Source organism: Eriocheir sinensis, chromosome 8 (assembly GCF_024679095.1).
Source record: "Eriocheir sinensis breed Jianghai 21 chromosome 8, ASM2467909v1, whole genome shotgun sequence".
In the NCBI taxonomy this organism is placed as follows: domain Eukaryota; kingdom Metazoa; phylum Arthropoda; class Malacostraca; order Decapoda; family Varunidae; genus Eriocheir; species Eriocheir sinensis.
The window spans coordinates 10,008,208-10,031,349 of record NC_066516.1 but is presented as its reverse complement, the minus strand read 5'-3'; the positions used below and the strand labels follow the sequence as shown (position 1 = coordinate 10,031,349).

Sequence of the window (23,142 nt, the reverse complement as noted above, 5' to 3'; positions counted from 1 at the left end):
GGGACGCAATAATTAATGGCCCGTGTCTAACAAGTACTTCTGGGTTTTGATGCCAATCTCTCGGAGTTGTAATAAGTGCATTACTCTTCGACATATATTGAAGAGCAAGTATTCAGTGAGCAGTAATTATTGGAATACGTGTATTTTGCTTATGCAACTTTAAAGTGTATTACTATCATTATTATCAATATTATCATCATTGTGATTCATTATCTATATCATTTTTTTTGGTTATTATTATTATTATTATTATTATTATTATTATTATTATTATTATTATTATTATTATTATTATTATTATTATTATTATTATTATTATCATTATTATCATTATTATTATTAATATTTCATTATCATTAATAATATTAGAGGAAATGGTGCAAAAAATGGGCTACCTTTATTTTCTCCAAATATCTTTGGGTTTTAACGGCGGTTAAAAAAAATAACATTCGCAATACAAAATATGTTTACTATACGCTAAGCATGCAACCTCCTTAAAAATCATTACAGTCTTCTGTCCAATAACTTTCTTATTCAATTACTCAAAATTATTTTGTTAAATGGTGGTGCAAATATGGGCTACTTAAATAAAAATATATTTAATGGTATATTTAAAAGGATTAACGGTGGAGAACCTGAATGCCACATGTACCTTTAATTAATTTCTATTTCATACACAGCCATAAGTAATCAAAGATGAAAGAAAATTTATTCCTTTTCAGTACTGTAATAAAATGTTTCCGTATTATTTTGTTATATGAAAACTTTGAAAGAAAAAAAATCTTTTAACTTGTAATTATTTACAATAGGCACACACATATGCGTCCATATCAGCTCCTGCACATTCATTGTATGCCCACAGTTAACACATCCTACACTAAACCCACAATTCACCTCTTTTAGCATCAGAAAACATCCTGTCACAGAAAAGGTAGGCAGCATCTTCATCTCCTGGCTTTTGTGTCCCAGCAGGCATTTCTATCTCACTGTCTCACTGTCACTGTTCTGTTCTGTAAAATACTTGCACCAGGTCCACTGTCTGAATCTTCAGTATATACTTTCCTACCAATTTGGTTGTTTCTCTTTATTGGAGTCTTTTCTTCGGTCTGCTCTTTCTTGAATAAAAATCTAAGCTCTTCTTCGGTTTCTCCACATTTTGCTCCTTTAGAGATTCAGTTAGTGACTTCTTGTAAGGTTTTCCTGTTAAGAGACACTCTCCAGCCCTCTTCCGACCCCTGTTACTTGTCTTCTTTCTGATGGCAGGAGCCCACATTTTAAATATGAGTAGTATCATTTCAAATATGAGTAGTATCAGCAGGTGTTTAACATTTGCTAATAAAATATATGCTGACTTTAAAGTTCAATTCTTAAAGTTATCACTTGACCTTAGAAAATAAACTAATAAGGTAGCATATGCATGGCAAAAAAAAAAAATCTTTGAAAAAAAACTTTAACACTGTGATAAAAATGAGCTTCACGTCTCTGTCCAGTGGGCTGATCGCCGCGCAACTGAAAACAAAAGTTCATTGCCCTTGAAAGTAATGATTCGTATGTCTCCCATCAAGATACAGAGGTTCACATAGTTAGAATCTCGTTTGGTCATATTTACACCCTAGCCCATATTTTCATCATTTCCTCTATTGTAGGCCAAGAACGTTAGCCCCCGCTAATACAGTTCAAAGGAATATACACTCAAGTGCGTCTCAGTCTGGAAGATCATTTATCCATGTAAGAAAAATACGATATGATATTAAAATCATTTCAATAAAAAAATCTTATCATTCCAGTCATAAACAACTGTGTGTGTGTGTGTTTACGTAAAGAAACTGGCTTCACCATTTTGGGGTGGCGGTGGCCGAGTGGTGAGAACAACTTTTGGGAAGATAAGAGTCCTGCATTGCTTCTGTGTGTGTGTGTGTGTGTGTGTGTGTGTGTGTGTGTGTGTGTGTGTGTGTGTGTGTGTGTGTGTACTCTCCTCAGTTATTTGAAATTTTACCCTCTGTCTGAAGGAATAAAAGGCATGATGAGACGGTCGATGAGAGATTCATATGAAGCATTTCGCTGAACATTTTATAAGACAACGAATGTGTGTACAAAATTACAGACGAGGCTAAGTTACATGAGAATAATGAGCAAAAAAATATAGTCCTCGTTATTTCATTCAGAGGGGCGAAAAAAAAATCGATGAGAAATATCTGATCCACTGTGCTGGACACACCACCGCTGGGTATCAAGCTGTTGGTTTAAAGAAAATGTCCAAGATCTACTGAACCCCCGAAATATGGCCTCTGTTTCATGCACATAGAAAGGGAAAGAGAAAGTGTCAGAATATCTTCTATGTATGTTTCGTTTCTCATGTCAATTATTTTTTGTGTTCTTTTAATTCTTATATTTTCTAAAGACTTGCATTATTTTTATGGAACACTCTGCTTTTGGCTTGCACAACAAATATTTCCAAAGGCTACAGAGGAGACAAGTAGGGTTATCATGAGTGTTTTTCATAAAGGTACCCATGGGAACACATGCAGCCTCCGCGAAGCCTTATCAAGAGTGGGTGTGTAAGTCATAAAGGTTTTAGGATATGGACCAAAGGACCTCTTCGGAAGTCCTCCATACTCCCCTCCACCACTTGCAACACGACACAACAATCATGGCGGGGCTGAAGTATCTCATTTACGTATAATTGCAAGCCCATCACCTACCCTCTTAAGTTATACCGTCCTCCGCGCACCCAGCACCATGGCCCCACAATGTACCTCAGCGAAACAAGCGACTATGCTATTTCTAGGATCCATTATACTGTGAAACTATCGTGCGTCATTTTACTCTCGTTTGTGGCGTCACTGAAAGGTCTCAGTCAATCAATTTTGGCAAGCAGCCCTTCCTCAGAGGGTGAAGGTGAAGAAGAAAGGAGAGAAGGAAGGGAGGGGGAAGACCTTGCCGAATGCCCTTTGATGAAGCTGATGACGAAGGTTACAAGGTCGCTGAGATGCTACGTGACTTTTCTGCCATCTTTCCAATCCTTGCACGCTTATCTACTTTCCCCCACCTCCTCCTGTTCCCTTTATTTGCACGGGCCCCATCCCATTACATTATGTGCTCCCTCCACCCATCAGCCCCCACATCACCTTTTCCCAAGCACGCCTGAGATACACCACCTCACACGAGCCCGCCTTACCTAACCAGATAAGAATTACTGACTTGCACTTTATCTTGTGTGAAAAAAAAGGAATAGACTAAAGTTTTGAGACTGTCTCCACTCCCGATGTATTCACATAACAGGGTGTGAGTAATATCACTCTACTGATAAAATCATGTGACCGTCAGCCCTCAATGCGGCGTTTTACTGAGGTAGCTCAAACCAGACGCATGCAGTTCTACGCAGTTGACTGTGCACGTTATCGTACATTATCATGGCAGGGCTGATAGATGCCTTCGACGTGGTTCCCTCATGTCTGAAAGAACTTTACACTTTTTCCACCTTTTCTTCCATACTGTGTTTCATTTATATCAGTTGAAATATATATATTAAGTGGTTATTCTTCCAGAGGTTGCTTCTTTGTCTTGGCTGGTGGGTGAGGTGGGATAATCTTTTTAGAGTTTGCAAAAAGTTCTCATTGGACCCAAGAGCGCTGCCGGAAGACTTCCTGTTTCCATGACAGCCGTGACATAGCTGCCTGTTGATGTTTGTCACCTGGACATTGCCAGCATTACGGATAGGCATATATGCTGGGTTTACCTTTGCGTCAGTTGTCACATTTTCACCCTCGGGCTATTGCCTAGTGACCCTGGGAAAATTGTGTGTGATCACAGTTCTGGATGGTGTGTGTATTCGGTGTGTTGCCTGGCATGGCATGAGGATACGGGATGTGACTTGCGGCGCGCCTCAGTCCGGAAGACGGCATTTGAGGCGTCAAGTTTTATAAATATTCTCTCCGTTAAGGACTACATAACAAAGCTAACCAAGATGAGACTAAGGAAATAAGGGAGCAGCTCCTAAACACCATTTATTTTATAGGAACACTGCATTTCCAGAACCTTGTTCACACAAGTCTCAGCAGCGCTGATGCAGAGCGATACTGCGAGTACTCAATAAATATCACTTACTTGAAACTCAGTTACCATTCCTTAATAAGCGGGGCTTTGGGTCAGGAATATTTTTTTCTAAGAAGAAAAAGGTTGTTTAAGATCAGTGACATCTGAGATAAAGAACTGTTCACTCATTTACATGATACGCTTTTACCAGATAGCAAAGTGTGACCACCTGTAGATTTCCACGCCTTCTTGGAGCCTCTCTGAATATATCATGCTTCGAGGGGAGGGAGGGGTGGGGGGAAGACTGGGGGCAGAGGATGCAAATGCTTGGGGTGATTGAGACGGGGTTGGGGCAAAGGAAGGACAGCTCGGGGTAGGGAGGAAAGCTATCCATATATTTGTCTGGCCGCAGGCACAAGCAAGCGCATTGCAACGGTGCAAAGCAGGTAAGGAGGTCTCTGGCACCACCTCCAATGCCTTCCACTCTCTCCCTCTCTCTCTCTCTCTCTCTTTTTTGATTGTTTGTCTCTCTCTCTCTCTCTCTCTCTCTCTCTCTCTCTCTCTCTCTCTCTCTCTCTCTCTCTCTCTCTCTCTCTCTCTCTCTCTCTCTCTCTCTCTCTCTCTCTCTCTCTCCATCCTACCTCACCTCCCCTCCCCTCCCCTCACTTCTCACCCCACCTCACCTCATCGCACTTCCCCTCACATCTCCTCACCTCACCTCACCTCATATCTCCTCACCTCACCTCACCTCACCTTCCTCTCCCCTACTCACTCTTGCGTCACCCACAGTTCCAGTACGCTTGGGTCCTCTCCCGCACCCCGACCCTCGATCAGGCGACCTACGACTACTCCCGCGAGGTCTTTGCAAACAACGGCATCGACGTGACACACTTCAACCCCACATACCAAGGCGACGATTGCAAGGGCCTCCCTCTACCCTGGAGATCCTTGTGTGCCCTTAACCAGCAGCTGATGCTTGCTGATGGCATTATATCATATTCCTTATAGATTTTTTATATGAATAGTATATACATTACCCCATATGACAATAATGCAATAATAGTTCCCGATTGAAAAATGCGTCTTTATTTACCTATCGACTTATTCTTAATGACTCGTTAAACACCGTCGTCTTGATACATTCAAGAAGAGGTAAGGTGGGGTTAGGATTACAGGAGCTGCCTTGTATAGGCCAACCGGCCTCTTGCAGACTCCTTACATTCTTATGTTCTTATGTCTCATTCTATGAGGTGAAGCGCTCGTATGAATGCTGCGTGCTTTCTTCCCGCCACCGAACAGCTCAGCACCGCTCAAGCAGTCGCCAAACTAATCAGCTAAACACTGAGACAGCCACTCCATGCCGTGCGGCCCTCACACACCTAGCCAAGGCTTGCTAATGCCGCTGCTAGGAACCCGAATGACAAAATATATAAAACACACTAAGGTTGAAAATTTATAATACATCTGAGTAAATGAACTAGTCATAATAATTTGCGTTTAATATTTGATACTAATGGCAGCTACTGTAGAAACTGCGGGGCATTCAGGCGTGTGGGAAAAGCTAAATCATAAAGAATCTACTTTGTTCCTATTTCTTTGAGTTTTACTCTCTGAAAATTTAAAAAAAAATCAAGTACCCTACGTATTAAACTAGTAGTTAAAGTAGAAAAAAAAATGTTTCACATTTCGTAGGGCAATGGTCACAAAGGTATAGTTTTGTCATACCTACAGACGGCCAGAGATTTGCTTGGCAAACGACAAATAGAAGTTCGATTGGACCACCAGTATATCATTAGTGGCATAACCAGTGTCCTGAAGGATTGGAAATTATTTGAGAAGGTTAAACAAATTTCTTCCTCCGAGTATTTTTTACAGCACAGAGAGCAGGTCAACGGCAACAAAAAGATGATGTAAAAAGAAAAAAGCCCGCTAACTGTTGCTCTCATATAGAGATAAGTATAGAGTGGCCAAAAGAGAGGTCAATTTCGGATGGAGAGGTGTCTTGATACATTTTTCTTGAAAGAGGTCAAGTCATAGGCAGGAGGAAATACAGACGAAGGAAGACTGTTCCTGAGTTTACCAGTGAAGGGGATGAAAGAATGGAGATGCTGGTTAACTTTTGCATAAGGGGTTTGGACAGTATAGGGATGAGCATGAGTAGAAAGTCGTGTGCAGCGGGGCCGCGGGAGGTAGGGAGTCAAGCAGTTAGCAAGTTCAGAAGAGCAGTCAGCATGAAAATATTGATAGAAGATTGAAAGAAATGCAACGTGGCGGCGGAATTTAAGAGGTAGAAGGCTGTCAGTAAGAGGAGGAGAGCTGATGAGACGAAGACCCTTAGACTCCACTCTGTCCAGAAGAGCTATGTGAGTGGAGCCCCCCCACATGTGAGATGTATACTCCATAGGAGGGCGGACAAGACCCCTATATATGGAAAGCATCTGTGCAGGGGAGAAGAACTGGCGGAGACGATACAGAACGCCCAACCTCGAGGAAGCTGATTTAGTAAGAGAGGAAATAAGAAGAAGAAAAATCAGGCGACGACTGGTGATGAGCAAGTTACGTGAAATGTAAACTCGTTGACAAAGTTTTCTTATAAATTTATCGAAATGTCAATAAACTTCTTACATGTCAAACTTATCGACCTTTTTACCTATCTATCCACTGGTTCATTTGTTTATGTTCTTATATATCGATCGATCGATCCGTTGATCACTCATCTATTAAAAATCCGTTTTGGATGATACAAAGTATTTTCCTCCCACTTAACCTTCAAACAAGTCTGTGATGCCTGATATAATTATTTATAATGATGTTTTATATGTCCTTTCTGGCTTATTGACTTTATGCAGTTGCTTTAATTTCCCTTAAATTCTGCGCTTAATCGTTGCCACTCAACACATTCACAAGAAATTTCTGAAGCGTGCTGGCCCCGCACTCACCGTGCCATGGACGACGTCGGTTCGAATCCGCCCGCTACCACCTGGGATTTTTCAGTCACCGCTGAGTGGCCTAAGACTACCCACATGCTGTCCTAAAGACCACCCATCAACCCGGACTCTAGAAGAAACCGTCCAAGTAAATGAAGAATGAGTTCCGGGGGGCAGCATGAGCCTAGCATAAATGGCGCCACTATAAAAATTGCCTTCACCATGACGGCCTTGCGCCGACCACCAGGCCCCTGAAGAAAGCCTACCGGCGCTACAGGCGAAGACGTAATATATATATATATATATATATATATATATATATATATATATATATATATATATATATATATATATATATATATATATATATATATATATATATATATATATATATATATATATATATATATATATATATATATATATATAACGAATATGAATACATTGCTGTCAGTAGCCCCAGAAACATGTGTAACTTATGAAGAGAAGTTGAGGTTTAAAGGAGGAGAGATGATTTATCACAAAATTGAGTGGAGATCATGAATGTAAGTAATTAGTAAAGAGATAGTTGGAACAGCCATCAAGCAACCTCTTTTGTTGTACTCAGATTTTTGGTCCGACCTGAGTATAATTCAAGTCCCCTCCTCAGATGGGGACGCCGAGGCCCGTTATTATTCATCAAATTTAAGCAATAACATTGAAACAAAATTTGGAGGAAACGATTTGTTTGCCATGTGCATGATTCTTAGAGAGCATCCTGAACTACTCGTTGGCGTTAATTGAGACAAAGTGAGAGCACGAGAGGGTCATTGACAGGCTTTCGAACAGCACCCCTTAACCCCCAATATATACCTCACCAGAAGTAGCTTACGCCCGTTGCGCTAGGTGAGGTGTTGGTGATTTACTTCTCGTGACTGCTTAATTTCCTTAGCTGATAGTTTTGGCCTGACTGATGATGTACGGTACATCTTTCCTTCCTGGGCTGATAACAAAGCCCAGCTGGCCGCTCACACATTATTAACTCATGCGGACTCATCATCACGAGATAAGAAGCCCACGTGGGGTGACGAAGGAGAAACGTGGTCAATACGTAAGTCTAGATTATGTAGGGGAGGGAGGGGAGGGGGCGTGGCAGGTATAAGAAGTATAGGTAGGAGCGTCAGGCTCCATAGCTCGACAAGGTAGCAGGTAAGGAAACGGCAGCGAGAACTTGGCGCCACATCCCCTGTCGAGAATTATTGTCATTCGTTACTTCCTTTCAGCTTAAGAGCAATGAAAACAGAAAACAAAAAAGTCCTCTAAGCATTGAAAGTCTTTGCGCCAGTATGAATGTTTTTGCCTGATCTATGTTATCTCAATGATTTTTTTTTCCTTCCCCAGTAAATAATGAAGGTGACATTGGTAACAATCCTCCTGGCGGCGGTGGTGGCAGTGGGTCAGACCATGGCTGCCAAGGGCCTCATAGCACGTGACGTGAGCGTCGGGATATGCCCTACCTTCAGCAACAAGGAGGACCTGGACCCGGTGCCCGTAAGTGCCTCCCCCAAACAATAATGAAACTGACTTTTTCTTTTCTTGATAAGTCTACACTTGGTTTAGTATTATTATGATACTTTCTCTGCCGCCTGCTTTATTAAAGACATTGGTCGGAGTTTCCCCTAATTTGCAGAATGTGATATAGGGATTGTAGTAATTTATATTTAGCCACAAACTTGTGTATCAGTTTAATTTTCAAATTATTGGTAATTAATATTTGGTCATATGTCAGGGCCTATGTTCAAATGTTCAAGCCAGGAAGGCTCTTATAAGTTTTAGTACTTAGTGGTAACACATCTTAAGAAGTTCACCCTCTCCACTCTTCCATCTATCTTCGCAAATATGCAGCTCCCTAACCCTAACAGGAGACTTTCATCGGCTAGTTTGCAAGCACGCAACGCCTTTTATCTCAGGCTAAATAAAACTGGTGGATATTGGGAAAAGTTACATCTTATTGGCAGTTGCTATTCTGGCGGTTATTTATCACCTGCGAAACAACCTGAGTATTAATTACCACTTTAACATCATACTTTTGTAATCATAAGCATCGAGTAGGCGGTGGCTGAGTGGTTAGCGGGTGGGCCCCGCATTCACCGCGTGATGGACGACGCGGGCTCGAATCCGCTGCTACCACCTGGGATTTTTCATTCACTGCCGAGTGGCTTAAGACTACCCACATGCTGTCCTGAAGATCGCTCATCAACCCGGACTCTAGAGGAAACCGTCCAAGTGAATCAAGAACGAGCCGCGGGGGGCAGCATGAGCCAAGAAAAGATGGCGCCACTTTAAAGAAAAACACTTGCCTTCGCCATGACGGGCTGGCGCCGACTAACATCCAGGCCCAGGCATTGTTAAGCTTATGGTAATACGTAAGCTCATCTTTGAATACATCCGGGGTAACATTACTCCGTTTGGGCTCTTTTCAGTACCTGGGCCCCTGGTACGAGATCGAGCGGTTTGAGTTGGCGCCCGAGAAGGACATGGACTGCGTGAAGGCCGTCTACTCCGACCTGGGTGAGTGCCGGATGAAGGCGCTGAGGTGTGTGTGTGTGTGTGTGTGTGTGTGTGTGTGTGTGAGTGTGAGTGTGCATGTATAGCCTACGTGTACCCTTCCTCGGTCCTAGACGAATAGTAGATTTGATAGACTGATTCAGAATTAAGAAAACCATCCCAACAAAGTAACAAACCTTAGACATAACTTCCCGTCAACATTTCTTAACGTTACGGAACTTCATTTTTGTGTCCCTCTTGTTATTTCCTTCTCTTTGATCCCTCTGCCACCTTTTCTTTGTCTACTTTTACCTCCACCTTCCTGTCCCACTTCTTTATCACTTTATTTTTACTCTTCCTCAGTGCTTCACCTATTTACCTTACCTTACTGCATTTCTCTCCTCCATCACTTTACTACCCTGCTTTTCCCTCTGCCACTATCCCACACCTCTTCACTTCTTTATGGTCCATTTTTTAAACGTATCGGGATCCCATTAGGACTATTTTCCAAGGTCATAGAGAAGATTAATCGGGTTTTCTTGGGTGATTTTTTTATAGTTTTGGGTGCAGAGGTCGTGTAAAACTATCACTAGCATCACGAAACCGTCCATAAAAAGCCCAGCAACTTCTACGATTGGCTTTTCAAACATGCGAACTGAGGAGCATGCCGAGATGTTGAAGAATGCGGTCTTATATTTTCTTTAATTAAGCCTTCTCTTCCAATGTTTTATCTCCCGCCTCGCCCTTTTCCCTCAGGTGACGGCTTGGTCGAGGTGCACAACATGGCTCGCAGCAACGGTTTTTTCACTGAGATCTACGGCACGGCCACGGTCATCGAACCAGGCGTGCTGCTCGTCGAATTCCCCGGAAGTAAGTAACGAGCCCTGGCCTGCCACTACTTTTCTGTTTTCCTTCATTATCTAGTCCGTGTTTCATTTCTACTCTTCCTTCACATGCATTAGCAGTTTCGTCTAACACACATTCATGGTCATTCATTACATTCTTTCATTTGTTTCGTTGTTTCGTTTGAATGTAACTTTTTTTGTCATCCTATAATTTTCCGTTTGAGATTACCATTCTTTATCATTCCTGTCACTCACTCATCCCAATACGTCCTCGCTTCCCCTACAGGCGTCCCCTCCGAGTACCACGTCCTAGACACCGACTACACCACCTTCTCCGCTGTGTACAACTGTGAGCAAGTCGAGGAGATGCGCGTAAGTACTTCAAGAGATCTATGGAGGGCGGGTTAGCTTAGGTTACCAATTGTTAGTTAAGTTAGGTTAGCTTAGGTTAGTTAGATTACCAGTTGTTTTGACTTCTTATGCAATGGTCACACGTACGAGCAGCCACACGGACGCTGGGTTGTCACTCAAGGGAAGAAGTAACCTACTGCAGACCTTATTTATATGTCACTGCGAAAGTCATCCTCCTTCCCAGGGTGAGAAGAAGAGTTAGGCTTCATACTGGCAGGTGAAGGTTTGTTCAGGTGACGAATATCTGGACGTAGATCCTCTTGGGAAAACTGAATACTTTTTTGTGAGTTTTGTTAAATTATACGTTGCGTTCTTTTATATCTCTTTACTCGGTTTCGTGTCTGCACCTGAAGGTAGTGAATGCTCACCCAGCTACCTTTGCTCCGCTTTGCCTCACCTCCTCAGTCACAGCATTATTATTATTATTATTATTATTATTATTATTATTATTATTATTATTATTATTATTATTATTATATGAATCAATGAAGGTGACCCGCAGGAAAGCACGAATGTTATAAGCCAAAAGGCCCAACGGGCGACACTTCACCGATATCGGGAAATACAGAATGAAGGAGAAATCAAAGAATAGGAAGATGGAGAAAAATCTAGTAGGTAGCGAGCTAAGAGAGAAGAAAGGCATTCACATGTATTTTAGAAATTTCACAATTACTTGAATTAATAATAGCATTAGGAAGTGTATTCCACAGTTTGACGGTCGCTGGGATGAAACACCGGGAAAATTGTGATGTATTACATCGGTCGACAGACAAGGAACGGTCATTTAGCTCCAAGGAGTGTCGTGTAGCACGCGATGGTCGTGAGAGAGCAGGCAAACGACGGTGCAATGGGTGGTCGATATTAGACATAATTTTGAAAAAAATAAGACAATGATCCCACCAAGCGACGATGCCGAAGATTAATCTCGAGATTCGGAAGAAGAAATTTAATCTGTTTGAACACTTTATCTAACAGCTTTAAGTGAGACTCAGCTGCAGAAATCCAAACGGAATGACAGTACTCGAAATGAGGCAGTATGAAAGAGTGAGAGCATTTTTTTACATCATCAGAGGAATAAAGCTGACTGCACTTACGCAACAAACCAACGTTTTGTGAGACTGCCGACGCAAGTGAACGCAGGTGCAACTCAAAAGTGAGTTTGGGACCAAGGGTCACTCCGAGCAACTTCAGTGAGGAACAATTAGGGATCGGTATTCCACTGACCGCAATATCAGGGTGAGGAGGAAAGGGAGTCCTTGACCTGCTAAGAACCAAACTGTGGGATTTACTCGGGTTCAGCTTCATACCCCATCGACCACACCGAGACAGAATCCTAGACACATCGCGAGTGAGAACATTGGCAATTCTCTGTCTATCCTGAGGGGAAGGAATTACTGCATATAAAGAGGTGTCGTCAGCATATGCAACCATATTAGACTCGATTGCACACCACATGTCAAATGTATAAATACTAAAAAGAAGGGGTCCCAGGACACTACCTTGGGGAACACCAGATATAACTGAAAAGAACTGTAACAGCCATCAACAGTCACACGTTGCCTTCTCTCAGTTAGAAACTCGGAAAGAACTTGAAGGAAGCGGCCTCCAATTCCAAGAGATCTGACTTTAAACAAAAGGGCCTTGTGGTTAACACGATCAAATGCGGAGCTAAAATCAAGTGACATTAGTATAGCTTCATAAACAGCATCAAGAGCAACTTGTATGTCATGAGTTATGCAGATAAGAGCGTCGGAGGTGCTGAGACCTTTTCTAAAACCAAACTGACTTGAAGGTAATAATTTGTTTGTGTCTAAAAAAACGAGTGAGACGCTTGGCCAGCAAGCGCTCAAAGATCTTAGACAAGACCGGGGTTATGGAGATGGGTCTGTAATCACCGGGGTGAATAGAGGGTGAGGATCCCTTAGGTATCGGGGTAACATAAGCAGTACGCCAGCATACTGGAAAAGAACCCTTACGTAACAGAGCTCTAAAAATAACTGCCAGTTTGGGACCCAATAGAGACGCTGTCTTTTTGTAAAACAGAGGCAAGAATCCCAAAGGATCACAATCGCCGAATGAGTCCAAGTCATTAAGATATCTTAATAATTCTGATGACTTAAAGGCAATAGCGCTTAATTCTACATTCTGGGGACAGGACGGAGGCAGGTCCAATACTTCATTACATTGTTTTTAATTAAAATTAGAAGCCAAAAAATTAACTTTATTCCTCGAACTATGGCAGATTGAACCATCTGTGCAGGACAGAGGAGATAGGCTTGAATCCACACCAAAGAGGGACTGCTCAAGAGCTGACCACCATGAATGTGTCTGGGAGGTCCCAATCAGAACATTTTTAAGGTGTTCATTGTACTCATCCTCAGCATTAGAATAGATACGCTGGGCTGCAGAACGGAGACTAACATAATTCTCCCAAGTCTCGTGTGACCGCAGTCGAGACCATTCACAGTAGGCAACCTGCTTTTCACGCTGGGCTCGTCTGCAGTCATCATTAAACCAGGCTTTGTCCTTACGACGACTACGAATAATTTTAGAGGGAATTCTTCTTTCGCTTATCTCAACTAACACACTGTTAAGGGCATCGACTGGACTATCAGCCTGAAAAACGTCCCGCCAGACAATGTTACTACAATCGGCAATGACATCGGCCCAGTTGGCACGTGACTTCAAGTATACTTTGCGGGAGTGTGGCTCATCTAGAATTGGAAAAGAGGTTTGAATATTAATAGACAAGCCAGAGCAGTCTGTACTGCCAAGGGGAGGGACTACCCGTACAGACACCGCTGAGGGGGCATCGGTTAGAAGAAGAACTAGGCAATTACCCGAAGTGTGAGTTGGACTTTGAACAAGTTGGTCACAACCGGCAGCATTTACTGTTCACTCGACATTTTTTTTTTCTCTTCCCCTCTGTCTGTTTGTGTGTTTGTCTCTCTCTGTCTGTTTGTCTGTCTGGCTGCCTTTTACTCACTCTTGCACAACCCCACAGTTCCAGTACGCTTGGATCCTGTCTCGCACCTCGACCATGGATCAGGAGACCTATGACTACGCCCGCCAAGTCTTCGTGGACAACGGCATCGACGTCACAATCTTCCAGCCCACCTACCAGGGCGACGATTGCCCCTACGTGGAGTAGGAAAGGCAGCCTCATGCCTATTCCAAGAAGCATTCCCGTGACGTCGGTTTTCCTGTAATTATATTTCCAAGTGCTTCCAAGGCTCTGTGCACGATAAGCGTCATCCGTAAACCTCCAAGAATCCCAAGGCAACGTTTCCGGGTCTATCAGTGACCATGAGCTAAAGCCTACAATTCCCTGTGTCTTATATTGTCTTATTTTTAAGGATTATGTTTTCATTAAAATATCAATATTTGACTGTATTAAAACTCTTTTTTACTGACCTTCTGACGTCTGAATTCGTACGACATTTTTCGAAAAGTATTCACTGATTATAACTAGTTTATTCCCCTTGGCCGTAGGAATGGTGATTTTCCATGTGTGCGGTCGTTTATTGACTAGTGTAGCGTGTTTGCCTGTACCGGTGCACAAGCGTGTTGTTGCCTCAAAGGTTCAGTGGAAATCGTTCGTTTGTGCATTTTTGCTACGCCGAGACAAAATTTATATAATCATCTTGCCTATAACGGAAGGAACAACGATTGGAACTATTTATATTTATTAGTTAACAGCAGATGAAAGGTACGATATACATAGGAGGGCTGGGCTATATTAGGAGCTGCCTTGTACAGGCCTGCCGGCCTCTTGCAGACTCCTACGGTCTTATGTTCTTATGTTATGATCTTATGATATGTCGTAAGTGTTCAGATGCCAACGCCTTTCATAGAGTACAATCAGTGATATGTGGACTATACGTTCTTTTAAGATTAAATCAACACTAAATCTTCTGTAATGATAAAAGTGTATAGGATTTTTAAACACCCCAAAAATTACAAAACAGTCAAATGCTTGGCGTTGCATGGCCACTTGCCACTTTCCACTTGCTATCCTAGAGTGATGCAACTTCACCTGAACGCTCCAAGGGTACCTTTCTGCCTGATAAAGACCCAAACAGAGTCCACCGTGAGTGAAGTGATATAATCGTATGTGTTAGTTAAATATTCACGTCCAACAGCTGATGAAGTGTATCATGATCACAACACAGGAAGCAATAATGACAGGATCGTAAAACTAAAACATTTAGAAAAATCAGGCGACGACTGGTGATGAGCAAGTTACGTGAAATGTATTCTCGTTGACAAAGTATTCTCATAAATTTATTGAAATGTCAATAAACTTCTTACATGTCAAACTTATCGACCTTTTTACCTATTTATCCACTAGTTCATTTGTTTATATTCTTATATCTATCTATCTATCGATCGATCTGTTTATCACTCATCTATTAAAAATCCGTTTTGGTTGATACAAGGTATTTTCCTCACAATTGACCCTCCGGCAAGTCTGTGATGCTTGATAGAATTATTTATAATGATGTTTTTATATGTCCTTTCTGGCTCATGGACTTAATGCAGTTGCTTTAATTTTCCTTAAATTCTGCGCTTATTCGTTGGCACTCAACACATTCACAAGAAATTTCTGAAGCGTGCTGGCCCCGCACTCACCGCGCCATGGACGACGTCGGTTCGAATCGGCGCGCTACCACCTGGGATTTTTCAGTCACCGCTGAGTGGCCTAAGACTACCCACGTGCTGTCCTGAAGACCACCCATCAACCCGGACTCAAGAAGAAACCGTTCAAGTGAATGAAGAATGAGTTCCGGGGGCCAGCATGAGCCTAGCATAAATGGCGCCACTATAAAAACTGCCTGCACCATGATGGGCTTGGGCCGACCACTAGGCCCCTGAAGAAAGCCTACCGGCTCTACAGGCAAGACGTAATATATATATATATATATATATATATATATATATATATATATATATATATATATATATATATATATATAAAACGAATATGAATAGATTGCTGTCAGAAGCCCCAGAAACATGTGTAACTGTTAGGAAGAGAAGTTGAGGTTTAAAGGAGGAGAGATGATGTATCACAAAATTAAGTGGAGACCATGAATGTATGGTTTTTTAAACACCCCAAAATTTACAAAACAGTCAAATGCTTGGCGTTGCATGGCAGCTGCCTACCACTTGCTATCCTAGAGTGATGCAACTTCACCTGGACGCTCCCAGGGTACCGTTCTGCCTGATAAAGACCCAAACAGAGTCCACCGTGAATGAAGTGATATAATCGTATGTTAACTATTCACGTCCAACAGAGGATGAAGTGTATCATGGTCACAACACAGCAAGCGAAAATGAAAGAAAAGAGAGAAGAAAGAGGAATCGAAGGGAACGATGAAGGGCGCCGCTGCATTGGTGAGGTTGTGTGACAGATTTCAGAAGCACGCTGGCGTCGTATGATCATGTGCCAGGCTACTCCGCTGCACCCACTAGTGTTATGTAAATCTAATTTGTTTATTGACGTGACCAATGTTGCCGTCGATTTCGCGTTCTTTCTCAGTATAATAATTTAACTAATTGAAAGTCACTAGCATTTTCGTCGTTAGTGCGAAATGAATTATCTTCACCCGTTAGTTTAACCTGTTCGAGTTAAACTGAAAAACGTCATAATATCTTTGTGTTAATATGTTGCTGTCAAATTTGATACTTTTAACGGTATTATTATATTGGATCAGGAATATTATTGCAACCTTCTCCCCAACCTCATTTATTGTATAGCCATATGGTGCAATACCTATCCTACTCACTTACTGCCATTATTTAGTTTCCAGAAGAAAATTGTTAGGTTTATAACAAAGAGTGACCATTTAGAACACACACAACCACTTTTCAAAGAGACCAGCATCTTAAAACTTTTCGACCTAAATGAAATACAAATTGGTATTATACGTATATCTAAAATTCTAAGAAATAACCTCATCCCAGCATTACAACCACAACACAATCATCCAACACGCACTCGTGAAAATCTTAAAACACCACAACACAATCTAACGTTTTTCAAACATTCCCTATCATACTCAGGCCCAAAACTATGGAATTCGGTACCTAATCACATTAAACTTTTGCCAACAGCAAGTTCTTATAACTAAAAGTCTTTTAAAAAATATATAATAGCTGAGTACTAGGAATTAATCAATGTATCTTTATTATAAATAGCGCCTGTCCTGATTCAATTTTTATAAATGAACTATTATTTTTCTTCTTCTTTTCCCTCTCCCATGTAAATACTGTGCATACTGTTGTGTTCTTGACCAACATGGCATATAATTGGTCCTGAGTAGGACGAGGTATATCTATATCTACATCTCTCTCTCTCTCTCTCTCTCTCTCTCTCTCTCTCTCTCTCTCTCTCTCTCTCTCTCTCTCTCTCTCTCTCTCTCTCTCTCTCTCTCTCTCTCTCTCTCTCTCTCTCTCTCTCTCTCTCTCTCTCTCTCTCTCTCTCTCTCTATATATATATATATATATATATATATATATATCTATCTATATATCTATATATCTATCTATCTATATATAAAATATATATATATATATATATTCTTTAGTCTTTGTCCTTGTTTGGTGTATTTAAATGTACGTAAAAAGTTAATTCATATTTTGCCCGAAAAAACAGTTTGTTTTATATGGGCTATTTGCTAATGTGTTAATATTACATTATATTGTTATATATTTTCTTCTGCAAGTTTAATAAAGAGTTTCAAAGAGTTTCACAAAGCTTACCGATCGAATGGATCTTGCTCCACGACCTCCTTCAACCTGAATTACGGACTCTCAGAACCCCTCAGATGTAGCCCGATGTGCTTGAGGATCGCAGGAATGCACACTGGTCGAGTATGTGTTGTCAATGAGTTTGGAAATTAGTTTATATCAGCCTGCAAAGTCTGGCACTCCAAGCTAACTCTTCCCTCGACATAATTTATTTACCAAGGTTCGTGCGTGCGCACTAAGCCTGTGACGTCATAGCGTTGGCCTGACAATAATGAGGCCACTCACGCACACACATAATGGCACGGCCAAGGACTCTAGACTCTAGAGTGTACTCCTCGGGAACGGCAATCAGCCATAGTAATCCATGGTCACCGGTATCAGTCAACAGGCCACGACTCGTCCTCCCAACGCTTAAGTCGAAAATATCTGAAACCTAACCTCCGAAAACAGTATCGTGAGCTGGGGTCAAGGCTGGCACTACGGTACGGGATACGGTACGGAATACGGTACTGTACGGTTGAATTTTGATAAAAGAACGGTACGGAATTACGGTACGATATTTTTCCAAATGCACGGTACGGTATGACGTAGGTACGGAAAATATAGGAAAATTCCGAACCGTACCGTACCACAGGCTTAAAGCAAGTGATCATCCTAAGATTTTTATTTTTATTTATTTGTTTTTTTATCTACTTTCTTCTAAATATAGCCTGGTAGTCTATATTTAGGAGGCCTGATACATGTATAGTCACTTTGTAAATGTGCCTTTTCAAATTTATTGACGTTCCTTAATTATTTTTTCACAAATATTTTTTTTATGTACATATATTTTCCTAATGGTACAATAATGGTACGGAATTACGGTACGGTATTCTTACCGTACTGTACGGTACGGAAAAAGAGCTTGGGGTACGGTACGAAATTACGGTACGGTATTTTTTCAGGAACGAAGTATGGTAAAAATTCCGTACAGTATCGCACTGCCAGCCATGGCTGGGGTAGCAAAAAAATAATAATATGACGCAGTGCACCCTCTGGGACATCAAGGCAGCGTTGCAAGGACAAATGAATTAGCAACAGTGTGTCGTTGTTGCCCGCGGGGAGGGGAGGCACTGAGCAGGCAGCTAGCCGATGAGATAGTCTGACTCCCGACTGACTGACGCAGGACATAACAGTGGACGGGCGGTGACTCCGTGGTGCGAGAATAATCCCGAGAAGCCATCAAAAAATATTCTCACCTATTGACAATCTTATCCAAGACCATCGTAAACGCAACGATCACTAGTATATATACTTATTGAATTATTTTTCTTTTCTTCTCTCTCTAAAACAGTGTGTCTCCTTCCAGAGTGAACAATGAAGGCGATGCTGGTGACCCTTCTCGCGGTGGCGGCAGTGGCTCAGAGTCAAGCGAAGGACGGAGAAAAATTCCCTTCGGGCATCGTGAGCGTCGGCGAGTGTCCATCCATTACCCCCAAGGAGGACTTCGACCCCGCCGCCGTGAGTACAGGCGTGACACGGATGGTCGTCTTTACTGTATTGCGCAGTGTCTCCGTTGTGCAATGGTTAGTACCCCTAGCTACGAATCGGCAGGCCCGGGTTCGAATCCCGGTTAGGGCGGACGGCTTGCAGTCCACTCAGCTGTTCACCTTTTCTTTCGGGCTGGCCGATGAATGGGTACGTGAGGGGTGGTGAATTGTGCTAACTCGGTTGTCATATTTGATTTGTGTTCCGGAGTAATGAACGGGTTCCCACCCACCACAGGCTCAAGGACGAATGAGACCGGGAACGGGGAGCAGCCTGGGAGAGCATGGGGACACCGAGGCTATAGCGTATGACCCCAACTCTCCCTTTCCTTTACTGTGAATGTATATTTTGATATGGGCGTTTGTGATGTTAGAGTGAAAATAGGTACTGAGCTCATTCCATATCTGATTATAATGACTGTCACCCTTTTAATAGAGGAAAAGCAAGTAAGGTTGAATGCTTCTTTTATGTGCCATCTATACCTTTTTTTTATATGATCAGCATTCTTTTTATTAGGATATATATGTTCAATTCCTTGACGAATTAATTTATTTACACAAGATTTATGCATCTACATAAAAAAATGGTGGGCATTGAAAAATATTCATTCAGACGTAGTTGGTTTTTCATCTAAGATATAAGTAGTTTCACGCTAACTGTATACTCCTGTGCCTTGTTTCAGTATCTGGGAGCCTGGTATGAGATCGAGCGGTTTAATATGATCTTCGAAGAGGGAATGGACTGTACACAGTCTGTCTACTCCGACCTGGGTAAGTGACTGAAGCAGGAACGGAAAAGGTCAACAGGCTTTAAAGAGGTGGAGTGTTTACGTGTAACCTCAACATGTCATTATACCAGAACGAACTCAGTATAATTGTTTTGTATCAAAGAGTCCGTATTAAGCTTTTCCTTAACCTCCCCTTCAGGTGACGGTGTGATGGAGGTGCACAACGTGGGGCGCATCAGCCAGGGGCCGTTCACCGCCGTGGGGACGGTGACGGTAGAGGAACCCGGTGCGCTGCTGGTCGCCTATGAAGGATGTGAGTATCGACATGAGAACATCTTTTTTCTGTCTTCATTTTTCGTAGATATTGCATCATAATCAAACTTACATCTAAAAACGACTAAGAATTCTTCAGGAGCGGGGAAAACTAGAACTAGTATACATTTTTTTTCTCTCCAAATTTACCTGTAATACAAACGCCATTGTCTCCGCTGGTTACACAGACATACCGGAGACCTTCTACGTCCTGGACACAGACTACACCACCTTCTCCGCCGTGTACAAATGCGAGCAGATGGGGGAGCTTCGCGTAAGTACTCAGTCCGGGGGTTCATGGGTGAGGTCTGAGACAAGTAACATGCCTGGCTGGCGTTGAGAGTGTGACCCTGGATATATATGTTGCGTCTCAGAGATGATACTTAAAAAAAACTCTTAGGTGTGTGAAGCGTGTTGTTTTTAATATGACCTCCATTTCTGTGAGATGAAAAGTGTGATAAGAAGGATGTTTCTTTCTTGTTGAGTTGCAGTTATTTTGGTTCTCTCTCTCTCTCTCTCTCTCTCTCTCTCTCTCTCTCTCTCTCTCTCTCTCTCTCTCTCTCTCTCTCTCTCTCTCTCTCTCTCTCTCTCTCTCTCTCTCTCTCTCTCTCTCTCTCTCTCTCTCTCTCTCTCTCTCTCTCTTATTTACTCCCCCACACCCTCACCCGCATAACCCTCCCGTTACCCACAGTCCCAGTACGCGTGGATCGTCTCCCGCGCCCTGACCCTCAATCAGGCGACCCTCAGTCACGTCCACCAAGTTTTCGCAAGCAACGGCGTCGACGTGCGCCTCTTCCAGCCCACCCACCAGGGCAGCGAGTGTCCCTACCTGAACAACAAACAAGAGCTGTAACGCATGCGGCCCCACCTGCCCCCTAAAATCTTCATCATACGTAGAGCTATTCTTGTAAAACTCTGCTGTCTGCAAATGTGGACAAGGATGGTCTCAGTTATCCTTAAGGAGTTGGGTAGTATATAATTTTGTGTCAATAGTCCTCATTTCAAGGAAAATTATGATAGGAGAATGGAACTTATATTAATTTAGGTTGTGACCATAATCTCTAACATATATTATATGAAGAGTATCCTTTAGGGAAATTAACCTCTATAGTATTACTACACTGCTAATGTTTTACTTGTCATTACGTTAAGTTACACAACACATGTGTGTTTAACTTCAACATTACATCCTGATTCACAACGCACCGGGCTGGAACGTCGCTGCCGCTGAGTTTTCCTGCACCGGTTGTGTCCTCCGCCTAGGCAGCGAGACACAGTCACCTTTACCCGTAAGGTTCATTGCCATGTTTACCGCTTCATGACTGACTGTTTTTCAAAACACCAACGGTGATGTGTGGCGTCGTCTCGCTCATATCCAGTTTATCTGTCTTTGAACGACCGTAACAAACTTACTCAAGTTTCTTCATTGTTGTGAAATAAAAAGACGCGCTCTAACATGATGTTCAATTCTATCCAATTAACCATTTTTCTAATTTGTGATAATATTTTTTAACACACATCACGTTTGGGCACCTCGGTGTTTTGTTACTTTTTCTTTGTTTTTTCCAAGCATCCGGTGATACTAATCTGCACTGATGAAACAACAAAAGGTACGGTATGCGTGCACATACCAGCCATTACTTAACATAAGAACATAAGAACATAGGAGTCTGCAAGAGGCCGGTAGGCCTGTACGAGGCAGCTCCTCTGAACCTAAGCTCCCGTGTAGCTCCCGTGCATCTAACCCCACCTAATATCGCTGTCCATGGATTTATCTTATCTATTTTTGAATGTGACAATTGTATTGGCACTCACCACATGACTGCTAAGCCTATTCCACTCATCCACCACCCTGTTTGTAAACCAATTTTTGCCTATGTCCCTGTTGAATCTGAATTTATCCAGTTTAAACCCATTACTTCGTGTCCTACCCAGTTCTCTTACCAACAAAACCTCATGAATGTCTCCCTTATTAAAGCCCTTCATCCATTTATAAACCTCGATCATGTCTCCACGCACCCTTCGCCTTTCTAGAGAATGCAAGTTTAACTGTTTGAGTCTTTCCTCGTATGGCAAGTTTCTCAACCCCTGAATCATCTTAGTCATCCTCCTCTGCACCGATTCTAACATTTTGATATCCATTCTATAGTAAGGTGACCAGAACTGAACCGCATAGTCAAGATGAGGTCTAACTAATGCTAAATATAGTTTGGGGAAGACTTCGGCGCTTCTGTTGCTTATGCTCCTTGAAATAAATCCCAGTACCCTATTTGCTCGACTTCTAGCTTGAATGCATTGTGCCCTTGGACGGAGATCAGAGCTCACTAAGACCCCTAAATCCTTCTCGCACCCAGACCTGCTTATGAGAGTGTCATTTAAGTAATAGCTATGTTAGGGGTTGTTCCTACCTACACTCAGAATACTGCACTTCCCTACATTGAACTCCATCTACCATTTATCCGCCCAGTCATACAATCTGTTTAGTTCACCCTGGAGAATACTAGCGTCCTGATCCGACTCAATTACTCTACCGATCTTGGTATCATCTGCAAACTTACTGACATCACTACTAATTCCTGTATCTAAGTCATTGATATAAATAATAAACAAAAGTGGACCTAATACCGAACCTTGTGGGACCCCACTCGTAACACATTCCCAGTCAGATCTTTAACCATTGATTTGCACTCTTTGCTTCCTATTGCTAAGCCACGCCTTAACCCAGTTCAAATCTTTACCCTCTACTCCGTGAGCCTGTAATTTAAGCAACAGTCGTTGGTGAGGAGCTTTGTCAAACGCTTTACTAAAACCAAACAAACAACAACGATAGTTCAAAGAACAAAGAACAAAGATAGCTCGTCACTCCATAGCTATGGTCTTCGCTCCAGTCGTCACCGTCACCTACTGTTGAGGAGGCTACGTGTCATCTATGAATGGTTTTTGAAAATTCAAGAATAAGAATTTTGGTTTTCATGTACAGAGACGGATACTTAGCCATTCAGTCTCACAACACCTCGTATGCCCATTGTGAAGCAGGCCGCTCTGTAACGAGCACAGAAAGAGGCGAGTCAGGAGGTCG

At 42.2% G+C, this 23,142-nt stretch overlaps 2 protein-coding genes across 3 annotated transcripts; both read left to right on the top strand.

Annotated features, from left to right (window-relative positions):
- The first annotated feature begins 8,319 nt into the window (after nucleotides 1-8,319).
- Nucleotides 8,320-14,143, top strand: LOC126995495 (apolipoprotein D-like). Its single transcript, XM_050855078.1, has 5 exons — nucleotides 8,320-8,492; nucleotides 9,425-9,512; nucleotides 10,245-10,358; nucleotides 10,620-10,705; nucleotides 13,749-14,143. Exons 1-5 carry the CDS (start codon nucleotides 8,349-8,351, stop codon nucleotides 13,893-13,895), a joined length of 579 nt encoding a protein of 192 aa, XP_050711035.1. The 5' UTR covers nucleotides 8,320-8,348; the 3' UTR covers nucleotides 13,896-14,143.
- A 4,421-nt stretch (nucleotides 14,144-18,564) lies between these two features.
- Nucleotides 18,565-21,518, top strand: LOC126995494 (apolipoprotein D-like). 2 transcript variants are annotated; one of them, XM_050855076.1, is made up of 6 exons: nucleotides 18,565-18,693; nucleotides 18,846-18,997; nucleotides 19,707-19,794; nucleotides 19,951-20,064; nucleotides 20,252-20,337; nucleotides 20,755-21,518. In XM_050855076.1, exons 2-6 carry the CDS (start codon nucleotides 18,854-18,856, stop codon nucleotides 20,914-20,916), a joined length of 594 nt encoding a protein of 197 aa, XP_050711033.1. In that variant the 5' UTR covers nucleotides 18,565-18,693; nucleotides 18,846-18,853; the 3' UTR covers nucleotides 20,917-21,518. The 2 variants fall into 2 exon arrangements, with proteins under 2 accessions (XP_050711033.1, XP_050711032.1); XM_050855075.1 differs by having other exon boundaries at nucleotides 18,582-18,762.
- The last annotated feature ends 1,624 nt before the right edge of the window (nucleotides 21,519-23,142 follow it).